The 11,182-nt window shown below is 52.1% G+C and overlaps 1 protein-coding gene across 9 annotated transcripts in view; it reads right to left on the bottom strand.

The window, feature by feature from the left end:
* Positions 1-11,182, bottom strand: part of LOC137450429 (ATP-dependent translocase ABCB1-like) — a 42,373-nt gene that overhangs the window by 2,427 nt on the left and 28,764 nt on the right. Inside the window, exons 19-27 of one of the 9 annotated variants that reach the window (XM_068156948.1) lie at positions 10,050-10,127; positions 7,441-7,524; positions 6,581-6,784; positions 5,489-5,589; positions 5,045-5,185; positions 4,013-4,169; positions 2,905-3,102; positions 1,130-1,336; positions 9-155 (exon numbers count right to left, since the gene is read on the bottom strand). In XM_068156948.1, coding sequence (XP_068013049.1) covers positions 9-155; positions 1,130-1,336; positions 2,905-3,102; positions 4,013-4,169; positions 5,045-5,185; positions 5,489-5,589; positions 6,581-6,784; positions 7,441-7,524; positions 10,050-10,127 — 1,317 coding nt within the window. Of the gene's footprint in view, positions 1-8; positions 156-1,129; positions 1,337-2,904; positions 3,103-4,012; positions 4,170-5,044; positions 5,186-5,371; positions 5,443-5,488; positions 5,642-6,353; positions 6,409-6,580; positions 6,785-7,440; positions 7,525-10,049; positions 10,128-11,182 lie in introns of those variants that run through there. The other 8 variants (XM_068156949.1, XM_068156954.1, XM_068156955.1 and 5 more) reach the window with 8 other exon arrangements.

Genomic DNA, 11,182 nt, shown 5'->3' with positions numbered 1-11,182 from the left:
GTTATTACCTTCTCGCTCTCGGTGTCCAGCGCAGAGGTTGCCTCATCCAGCAGCAGGACCCGGGGCCGCCGCACGAGGGCGCGGGCGATGGCGATGCGCTGCTTCTGCCCCCCGGACAGCTGCGTGCCCTTGTCCCCCACACGGGTGCTGTATTTCTGGGAGCAAGAAGCAAGCAGAGGGATGAGCCTGGGGTTGTTCCTTTTGTGTCCTATGGGACAAACTGTTGAGCTGCATGGCCACTGAGCTATGGGTTTGGGGCAGGTCATTTGCTGGTCACTGGGGCAGGAGGAGGTGAGGAGCTTAGGCAGAGTGGTTGAGTTGAGAAACATTTCTGAGTGTTAACTGCAGAGCATACTCTGTGCAGGAGCAGTGCTTGCTCTGGGGTAAGATGCAGAGGAGCTGAGTGCAGGGTGCCAAGAGGAAGGTTGAGAAGTTGCTGGGAGAGAACCCAAGGGCCAGCAGCAGGCAGCCTGAGAGACATAGAGTGGTTTAGGGGGAGTCATGAAATTGTTTGGGTTGGAAAAGCCCTGTAAGACCATTGACTCCAACCACCAACCCAATACCACCATGGTCATTAAACCATGGCCCCAAGTGCCCTGGCCACATGCTTCTGGAACACATCCAGGGATTGTGACTCTATCACCTCCCTGTGCCAATCCCTGACCACTCTTGCTGCAAAGAGATTTTTCCTCATCTCCAACCTAACCCTCCCCTGGCACAATTTCAGGCCATTTCCTCTTATCACCTGAGATGAGAGAGAAGTTCCCAACCCCCACCTGGCTCCAGCCTCCCTTTTAGGGAGCTGTAGAGAGCAATGTCGTCTCCCCTCAGCCTCCTCCACACTAAACACCCCCCAGGTCCCTCAGCTGCTCCTCACCAGCCCTGTTCTCCAGACCCTTCCTCAGCTTCCTTGCTCTTCTCTGGACCTACTCAAGCCCTTCAGTGCCCCTTTTGGAGTGAGGCCCCAAAACTGAACCCAGCACTTCAGGTGTGGCCTCCCCAGTGCTGAGTGCAGGGGGACAATCCTGCAGCTTGGTGTCATCTGCAAACTACCTGGGGGTGCCCTTAGGCTGAATGGGTCCTGTTCCTGCTTCCTCAGTTGCCAGCTGTCCTTGGAGGGTGTGGTTACCTTTGGCAGTGACTCAATGAAGGAGTGGATGTTGGCCTCCTTGGCTGCGTGCACGACCTCCTCGTGTGACACCTGCCGGCTGTTGTCCCCATAGGCGATGTTCTCAGCAATGGTGCAGTCAAACAGGATGGGCTCCTGGGACACGATGCCCAGCTGGGTCCTCAGCCACTGCACGTTCAGGGCCCTTGCATTTTGCCCATCCAGGAACTGGGCAGGCAGGAAGAAAAGAAGTTAAACACAGAGCACTGCATCAATGCTTGGGTTGAGTTGGGGCAGGGGGCAAAGTAGTGCCATTAAGGCCTAGAACAAGCTGGGCTGGTGGGAGGTATCACAGTATCACTAAGGTTGGAAGAGACCTCGAGGATCATCGAGTCCAACCTGTCACCACAGACCTCGTGACTAGACCATGGCACCAAGTGCCACGTCCAATCTCCTCTTGAACACCTCCAGGGACGGTGACTCCACCACCTCCCTGGGCAGCACATTCCAATGACAAATGACTCTCTCGGTGAAGAACTTTCTCCTCACCTCGAGTCTAAACCTCCCCTGGCACAGCTTGAGACTGTGTCCCCTTGTTCTGGTGCTGGTTGCCTGGGAGAAGAGACCAACCCCTTCCTGGCTACAACCACCTTTCAGGTAGCTGTAGAGGGCAATGAGGTCACCCCTGAGCCTCCTCTTCTCCAGGCTAAACAATCCCAGCTCCCTCAGCCTCTCCTCCTAGGGCTGTGCTCAAGGCCTCTCCCCAGCCTTGTTGCCCTTCTCTGGACACGTTCAAGTGTCTCAATGTCCTTCCTAAACTGAGGGGCCCAGAACTGGACACAGTAATCAAGGTGTGGCTTAACCAGTGCTGAATACAGGGGGAGAATGACTTCCCTGCTCCTGCTGACCACACTATTCCTGATGCAGGCCAGGATGCCATTGGCCCTCTTGGCCATCTGGGCACACTGCTGGCTCATGTCTAGTCGGCTGTCAATCAGCACCCCCAGGTCCCTCTCTGTTTGGCAGCTCTCCAGCCACTCTGACACCAGCCTGTAGCTCTGCATGGGGTTGCCGTGGCCAAAGTGCAGCACTCAGCACTTGGACTTGTTGAATGCCATCCCATTGGACTCTGCCCATCTGTCCATTTGTCCAGAGCAGGGGTTTGGAAAGAGGTGGGTGATCTTGAAGGTCCCTTTCAACACAAACCAGTCTACGAATGTTAATACAAAAGACTGAGTGTCACTGAGACTCATAGGTTCACAGAATGGTTTGGGTTGCAAGGGACCATCAGGATCACCCAGTCCCAAACCCCTGCCATGGGCAGGGACACCTTCCACCAGCCCAGCTTGCTCAAGCCTCATCCAACCTGGCCTTGAACACCTCCAGGGAGGGGGCATCCACAACTTCCCCGGGCAGACTGTTCCAGTATCTCCCCACCCTCACTGTCAAGAATTTCTTCATCTCCAGTCTCAATCTCCCCTCTTCCAGCTCACAGCCATCACCCCTCATCCTGTCACTCCCAGCCTTTGCCAAAGGTGCCTCCCCAGCTCTCCTGGAGCCCCTTCAGGTTGCTATAAGGTCTCCCTGGAGCTTTCTCTTCTCCAGGCCGAACAGCCCCAAGTCTCCCAGCCTGTCCCCATATGGGAGGTTCTCCAGCCCTCTGATCATCTTGGTGGCACACACTCCAGCAGCTCCCTGTCCCTCTCATACTGGGGGCACCAGACCTGCACCTGCAGTGCTGCATGTGGGGTCTCAGTGGAGCAGAGGGTTAGAATTCCCTGCCTTCAAATACTCACCAGTTCTCCATGGAGGGGATCATAGAACCTCTCCAGCAGTTGCACAACAGTGCTCTTCCCACAGCCACTGCTGCCCACCAGAGCCAGGGTTTGGCCCTTTTCCACATCCACAGTCAGACCTCGAAGCACTTGGACCTCTGCTCGAGCTGGGTAGCTAAAGCCCACATCTCTGAACTGTATGTTCCCATCAAAGGTTTTCTGAGGGAGGACAGCAGAGTAGGTCAGTGCTGAGGTTGCCCCAACAGATGATAAAACAACTGTGAAAAGTGTTCAGAGAAGAGAGCAGGGGAAGGTTTTTGGAGTATCAGGATTTCTTTCCCCCCCACTCCCCCCAGATTGATGTGTCTCCTGAATGCTCTGCCCTGCAGCTCTCTTCCAATTAAAATCCTGTTCCATAAACAGGAATTCTGACAGCCCTCTCACACCACCTGCTAAAGGAGATGACATTGGCAGAAGGATTAATAACTGGGGGTGGTTTTGCAAGGACCTTGTTCAGATCCTTGCCCTGCTCTTTGCTGAGTTTGGTTTCATTGTTTTCCTTAAAGCTACTGAGAAGGAGCTGCTCTTTTTGCAGACAACCCATCCTTCTGCTTCAAGAGCTGTGCTAATTCATTTGCTGTGGAACTGATGGTGTCAAATTGCACCAGGGGAGCTTCAGGGTGGGTATCAGGAATGATTGCTTCCCAGCAAGGGTTCTTAGGCACTGTCCCAGGCTGCCCAGGGAGGTGGTGGAGTCCCCATCCCTGGACTGGTTTAAAAGCCACCTGGATGTGGTGCTGAGGGATGAGAGTTAGTGGTGGTGGCTCAGCAGTAATGGTATGAGTGTGAGCTCTGGGTGATGATCTCAAAGGTCTCTTCCAACAGTGCTATGGTTCTCAGTCTGTTTCCTTGGGCTCTTGAAGGTGTTTCACCACAAGACAGGTGAGGAGTTGCCAGGAGAAGACAGAAAGCAAAGCTTAACCCCGGTGTGGCTGCATGAGTCAGTGTGAATGGGCTCCCCCAGGGCTTGTTCTCAGCAGCTGTGATGTGGGTGGGAGGCAGAAAGAGCAAGCCAGGCCTGAACTGAAGCAGAGGCTGTGCTGGTGTGCCCCACACCAGGCTTACTCACAGGCTGCTCCCCATCCTCGCTGTAGCTGTCTATGGATGGGACCCTCTCGAAGAGCAGGAAGAGGTGGGCAGCGGAGATCTTGGCTTTGGCATAGTCTGGAGTGAAAGAGGTGCTCTGCCCCAATGCCATGGCACCAAAGACAATAGCTGAGAAGACTCTGTGAAGAGCAAGAGGAGACAAGAACACTCTCCTTGGTGTGGCAAAGGAACGCAAAGCTTTGATGGGCAGATTGGGTGCTTCAGATCCATGTTCAGATCCACATTCACTGCACGTGGCTGAGGCAGGGTTTGTGACCTGGCTACATCTGATACAGGACTTGGGCTACTGCAGGCTCTGGGATGTTTTTAACCCTTACTGAAAAAATCCATAATTTGCAGGGAGGAAAGTAGCATTGGAGTTCAGGAGGGAGGAAAGAGAAGGTTGGAAAGGTCCCAGTTGGTGGAAACAACTTGCTGGAAACACTTCCAGAGTACTGGAAACACCCAGAGAAGCTTTTTCAGCTCTGTCTTGGCATTTTCCAGACTGGAAATGTTTGCTGAATCTTTCTCCTGGTCTTACCCTCTCCTGTCCCAGGGTTCATCATTGCCTCACATCACCTCACTTTCACTTGTTCCTTTCTCCACTTACCTTTTGATCTCATCCACCTAAGCACACTGCAGCTAAGCTGTGTCATTAACTTGTTAAGGAAACCTCATTGGCCATGGAAACAAGAAATGGCTTTGCTTTGCCTGTCCCCTTGTTGCCTGCCTTTTACTCTGGGAAACCTGATGAGGAGGGAAATTGTAGTGAGGTAGCTAAAGACAAGCTGAAAGCATCACTTCTGGGTTGGGAAGAGTGGAAGACAGCAGCATTTACTGATTATTTCAGATCATAGATTCATAGAAGGAGTTGCGTTGGAAGGGATCCTGAAAATCATCCAGTTCCAACCCCCTTGCAACAGGCAGGGACACCTCCCACTAAGGCAAATTTCTCAAGGCCTCCCTCATGTTTCCTCCAGAAGTATCAACTATGACCAAAGGAAGAGCTACTTACAGAAGCACATCTTTAAACCTCATGTGTCCATTCCTCACTAGGTAGGCAGCAAACCTGAAGCAGCCAGCATAGGTGAAGTACATGATGGCTTGGGTGAAGGCAAAGGTCAGGCCAAAGATGTGAGCTTTCCTCACAGAATTCCTGCATCAGAGCAAACACCTGGTCACCACCAGACTGCACAACAGCCTGCAGCACTCTAACAGTCATAGAATCACAGAACAGTTTGGCTTGGAAGGGACCTCCAAAGGTCATCCTGTCCAACCCTCCTGCACTCAGCAGGGACATCCTCCACTAGAGCAGCTTGCTCAGAGCCTTCTCCAGCCTCACCTTCAATATCTCCAGGGATGGGGCCTCAACTACCTCCCTGCTTCAGCTTCTCAGTGTTAATTTAGCTTCACCTGCAAAGAGACTGTTTTTATGCCCTCAAGAGAAGCTGTCTTTTACCTGTATGATGCTTGCAAACTCTGGCCATACATCAGCTCAAATTTCCTTTCCTGAGTCAAAGTGACCACAGTTCGGATGTTCTCGATGGCCTCTGAAGCAATCTGTGGTGGAGGGCAGGCACTGATCAGCAGAAGAGCAAGAGGAGATGGAAAGCTGCAAACACAACCCAAGCAATAGGATCAGGGCAGCAGGAGTGGGTCTGCAGTGCTGGTGGGAGCCTGGCAGAATGTTGGTGACCCATCCAGTTAGAGTGGATGAGAGCAGGGATGGGAAAACACTGATTTAGCAGGGGCCTGAAGCTGGGCATCTGCAGGAAAGGGTTTTGATTTACAAGGTCTGTCATGGCCAGGTCATCAACTAACAGTCATAGCATCATCAAGGACACAGCTGTTGGAGTGGGTCCAGAGGAGGCCACAAAGATGATCCAAGAGCTGGAGCACCTCTGCTGTGAGGACAGGCTGAGGGAGCTGGGGTTGTTCAGCCTGGAGAAGAGAAGACTACAGAGGGACCTTGGAGCTGCCTGCCAGGACCTAAAGGGATCCTACAGGGAAGCTGCAGAGGGACTTTTCCTGAGGGTGTCAAGGGGGAAATGGTTTGAAGCTGAAGGACAGCAGGGTTAGACTGGATCTAAGGAAGAAGTTCATCAGTAAGAGGGTGGTGAGACTCTGGAACAGGTTGCCCAGGGAGGCTGTTGATGCCCCCTCCCTGGAGATTCATAGACATGGACACCTCCCACTAGCCCAGCTTGCTCAAGGCCTCAGCCAACCTGCCCCTTTGAGGCAGGGGGCATCCACAACTTCCCTGGGCAACCTGTTCCAGTGTCTCCCCACCCTCACTGTAAGGAATAGGGATCCCCAATGCAGACCTGGGATAGGTGTGAGAGCCCCAGGCCTTGTGAAATGCTCAGTTGGCTCTGAAGGCTGCAAACAGTTGGAGAACAAACATTAGTAGCTCACCTTTTCCACTCTCAGCTTCACATTTGCTGCACCACCCCCATGGCAGAACAACAATGCAGACTTGGACTTCTTTGAGGGTATTTTTGATCCATCACCAGTGTCACACCCAGACAGAAAAACACATCCCTGAACCCACCTTTCCTGCCCTTTCCAGTTCCTTCCTGTTCCTCTTGGCATGCCCAGCAAGCATCCTCATTTCGATGATTCCTGTGACAGCAATGATTGGCACCACAGCTAAAATCAGCAGGGTCAGCTGCCAGCCATGGATCAATGACAGGACAATCCCAGTCCCAAGGTTAGCCACGTTTTGGGCAACCAATGCCAGTCTGGAGCCTGTAGCCTGCAAAAGAATGGAAGTGGCTTGAATTCCTCTGCTTCTCTTGAAAACCAGGCAGGAAATGTTTGTTACCTAGACAATAAAGATTTCTTCTCCAGAGGATGCCTGCAGGTTTGGTCTGCAGAAGGGGATGCTTTGCTCTGTGGTGCACCCCATGCAAGCCTTCCCTATCTTAGCTACTCCTCCTCTGCTCCCATCTATTCATCCAGACTTCCAGACCAGGCTTTGTCCAAAAGAACACAACAGCATCTCATAAATCTCATATTTTTTGGCATGCAGAACCATGGCATCAGAGTTGGTCTTTGAAACACAGCCTGTCCTTGGCCTGTCTCTAGACACCCTCAGGAAAAGTCCCTCTGCAGCCTTCCTGTAGGATCCCTTCAGGTACTGGCAGGCAGCTCTACGGTCCCCCTGGAGTCTTCTTCTCTCCAGGTTGAGCAACCCCAGCTCCCTCAGCCTGTCCTCACAGCAGAGGTTCTCCTTGGACCATCTTTGTGGCCTCCTCTGGACTCACTCCACCATCTCTATGTCTCTTTCATGCTGGGGACACCAGAACTGGAGGCATTATTGGAGGGGGAGGGTCTCAGCAGAGATGAAACCAGTCTGTGGTTCACTCCCTGCTAAGGCAGCTGTGGAAAGTGCTAGTGCTTCTTACTTACTCCTTTCACCTCTGAGGCATCGTTAGCAAGTCTTGTGATGAGCGCTCCAGTGCTGTTCTTGGGATCATCAAACCAGCTGATGTCCTGCAACACCAGATGAAGTTGTCATGAGCTGAGACAATTAAGCTCCCTGGGCTACACCAGAGGAGTGAATCATGTTGGGTGACAAGGGGATGGCACATGATGTGGTGTCCAGAAGGCCAATGGCATCCTGGCCTGCATCAAGGATAGTGTGGCCAGCAGGAGCAGGGAAGTCATTGTGCCCCTGTACTCAGCACTGGTTAGGCCACACCTTGAGTACTGTGTCCAGTACTGGGCCCCTCAGTTTAAGAAGGACATTGAGACACTTGAACGTGTCCAGAGAAGGGCAACAAGGCTGGGGAGAGGCCTTGAGCACAGCCCTGTGAGGAGAGGCTGAGGGAGCTGGGATTGTTTAGCCTGGAGAAGAGGAGGCTCAGGGGTGACCTCATTGCCCTCTACAACTGCCTGAAGAGAGGTTGTAGCCAGGAGGGGCTTGGTCTCTACTCCCAGGCAACCAGCACCAGAACAAGGGGACACAGTCTCAAGCTGTGCCTGAGCAGCTTCCCTGGTCTCTGATCAGGGGGGTTGTATGCTGTTTTGTACAATTTTGTAACTGCTGTATAGTTTGTACATGTTCACTGCATTCCATCCTAGAGTGTAGTTTTGCTTGTAAATACAGCTTCCATTTGCTCCTGAGTTAGTCTGGCAAAGTTAGTGCTGGGGGGGAAATTTCAACCCACCACACCACTCTTGCAGTAAAGAAATGTTTCCTCGCCTCCAGCCTAACCCTCCCCTGGCACAATTTCAGGCTATTTTCTCTCATTTTGTCACATCCACATCCAGCCACTGCATACCAGGAGTAATCTGTGTCCTTGTTTACACCCCTTCATGAATGTCTTGTAGCAGACAGCACAGAGGCCTAGGTTTTAATGCTCTTGCTGTCATCCCTACCCAGAGCATATAGAATATAGACTAGAATTAAACAGGTTGGAAAGGACCTTCAATATCATCAGATCAGCAGATGTTGGTCAGTTAGAGGGCAGAAGGGCTCTGCAGAGGGACCTCGACCGACTGGACAGATGGGCAGAGTCCAATGGGATGGCATTCAACAAGTCCAAGTGCCGAGTGCTGCACTTTGGCTACGGCAACCCCATGCAGAGCTACAGGCTGGGGTCAGAGTGGCTGGAGAGCTCCCAAACAGAGAGGGACCTGGGGGTGCTGATCGACAGCTGCCTGAATATGAGCCAGCAGTGTGCTCAGGTGGCCAAGAAGGCCAATGGCATCCTGGCCTGCATTAGGAATAGTGTGGCCAGCAGGAGCAGGGAAGTCACTGTTGCCCCTGTACTCTGCACTGGTTAGGCCACACCTTGAGTACTGTGTCCAGTTCTGGGCCCCTCAGTTTAAGAAGGACATCGAGACACTTGAACATGTCCAGAGAAGGGCAACAAGGCTGGGGAGAGGCCTTGAGCACAAGCCCTATGAGGAGAGGCTGAGGGAGCTGGGATTGTTTAGCCTGGAGAAGAGGAGGCTCAGGGGTGACCTTATTGCCCTCTACAACTACCTGAAGGGTGGTTGTAGCCAGGAAGGGGTTGGTCTCTTCTCCCAGGCAACCAGCAGCAGAACAAGGGGACACAGTCTCAAGCTGTGCCAGGGGAGGTTTAGACTCGAGGTGAGGAGAAAGTTCTTCACCGAGAGAGTCATTTGTCATTGGAATGTGCTGCCCAGGGAGGTGGTGGAGTCACCGTCCCTGGAGGCGTTCAAGAGGGGATTGGATGTGGCACTTGGTGCCATGGTCTAGTCATGGGGTCTGTGTTGATAGGTTGGACTTGATGATCCTCGAGGTCTCTTCCAACCTTAGTTATACTGTGATACTGTGATCAGGTCCAACCTATCACCCAACACCATCCAATCAACTAAACCATGGCACCAAGTGCCTCATCCAGTCTCTTCCTAAACACCTCCAGTGATGGTGACTCCACCACCTCCCTGGGCAGCACATTCCAATGGCCAGTCTCTCATTCTGTGAAGAACTTCTTCCTAACATCCAACCTAAACCTCCCCTGGCTTGAGACTGTGTCCTCTTGTTCTGGTGCTGGTTGCCTGAGAGAAGAGACCAATCCCCACCTGGCTGCAACCTTCCTTCAGGTAGTTGTAGAGAGCAATAAGGTCTCCCCTGAGCCTCCTCTTCTCCAGGCTAAGCAACCCCAGCTCCCTCAGCCTCTCCTCACAGGGCTGTGCTCCAGACCCCTCCCCAGCTTTGTTGCCCTTCTCTGGACTCGTTCCAGCAAGTCAACATCCTTCCTAAACTGAGGGCAGTTCAGAACCAGAACTGTGCGCTAATATGATCCAAAGGCTTGTGCAGAGAACCCCAAAACCAATTTAAAATCTTTTAAAGCCATTTAAAATCTCTCCCTGGCCCTGGAATGAAGACTCAGTCCTGTCAGTTTCTAAGCTGAGCTGAAGAAAGCAGTAGGGCATCTTTGGGGGCAGGGCTGCAGAATGATAAAATAAACACAAAGAGCATTTCTGGCACATCAGCAAAGGAGCATTTCTAAAGCACCAGCAAGCTAAAAATGGGATGGTTTTACCTGTCTCAGAATTGCTCTGAATGCCATGGACCTGAGCCTCATTGTAAGGATTTCTCCAGCTTTGCCAAAGGTAAAACCCTAGTTGAGGAAAAAAAAAGCAAAATCAGCCAAGCCAAACCAAAACCAACCAACCCAAACCACAACCAGCCGACCCAAGCCAATCAAAACAAACCCCCAGCCAAACCAAACGACAACCAAGCAATAAACCCCAAACCCCACCCAACAACCCAAATCCCCACCCAACAAAAGCCCCAACCCAACAACAAAAGCCCCCAAACCCCACCCACAAAACACACCAAACCCAACCAAAACCAACCCTCCAAAGCTTTTATTATTCCCTAATCCCAGTTTTGGACTTTTTCAGCTGAACAAAGTGCCTGTCTGCATTGGATGTTAAACCTGATGGCCTCAGTAAAAGACATTCCAGCTTTGACTGAGACAATCCAAGGTTTGAAAGCCAGATTGATCCCCTCTAAGGGTAGAGCAAAGAGTGGGATGTTGTCTTCACAAGGTCAGACACAGGGGAGTAGAAGAATACCCATAACAGCTCCACCACCAAAATGTTTTCATTTCCAAGGGCATCCAGGAAGTAGGAATTTTGGGGGTGATGCTGCCTGAAAAGAGGCCAAGGGCTGGAGGTGCTTTCAGAAAGGCCACCCTGTTGTCTCAGAGGCAGAAGGCAGCAAGGTGGTGTTCAGGAGTCCACAGGTGATTAGGCAAGACCAAGACAAGTAGCTGAGCAATAACTAAGGGGATCTGGGGACGATGATGAAGGGATTTGGGGACATCAAGTACCATTACAAGTGAGGTGGTGTAGGGATGAACTTGGCAGTCCTCTGCAGTTCCTCATTTCTAGGTGGTGGCAAATGCAGGTACATGTTACATGTCCCTGGGAACTGAGGCTCAAAGTGTGGCCAAAGCTATTTGGTCCTGTGCAACCAGAAGGACGCTTCCCATAGGCCTGAGAGGTGATGTGAAATGCTCTCTAGCTTGCATGGTGTGGAGTTGTGGATGGTCTCAAGCACGTGATGTGGTCTTGCTTAGTAACTTCTGGTGCAGGCACAGGAAGTCTGAGTGCAGCCAGACCAGACACTGCTGGGAATGTTCCATGAGCAGGTCTTGGGGCAACCATG

This window comes from Melanerpes formicivorus, unplaced genomic scaffold, assembly GCF_026170545.1.
Source record: "Melanerpes formicivorus ecotype bairdi unplaced genomic scaffold, bMelFor1.0.p_v2 SCAF_35, whole genome shotgun sequence".
In the NCBI taxonomy this organism is placed as follows: Eukaryota; Metazoa; Chordata; class Aves; order Piciformes; family Picidae; genus Melanerpes; species Melanerpes formicivorus.
Note: the sequence above shows the minus strand (reverse complement) of the source record. Positions and strands in the feature narration are given on the sequence as shown.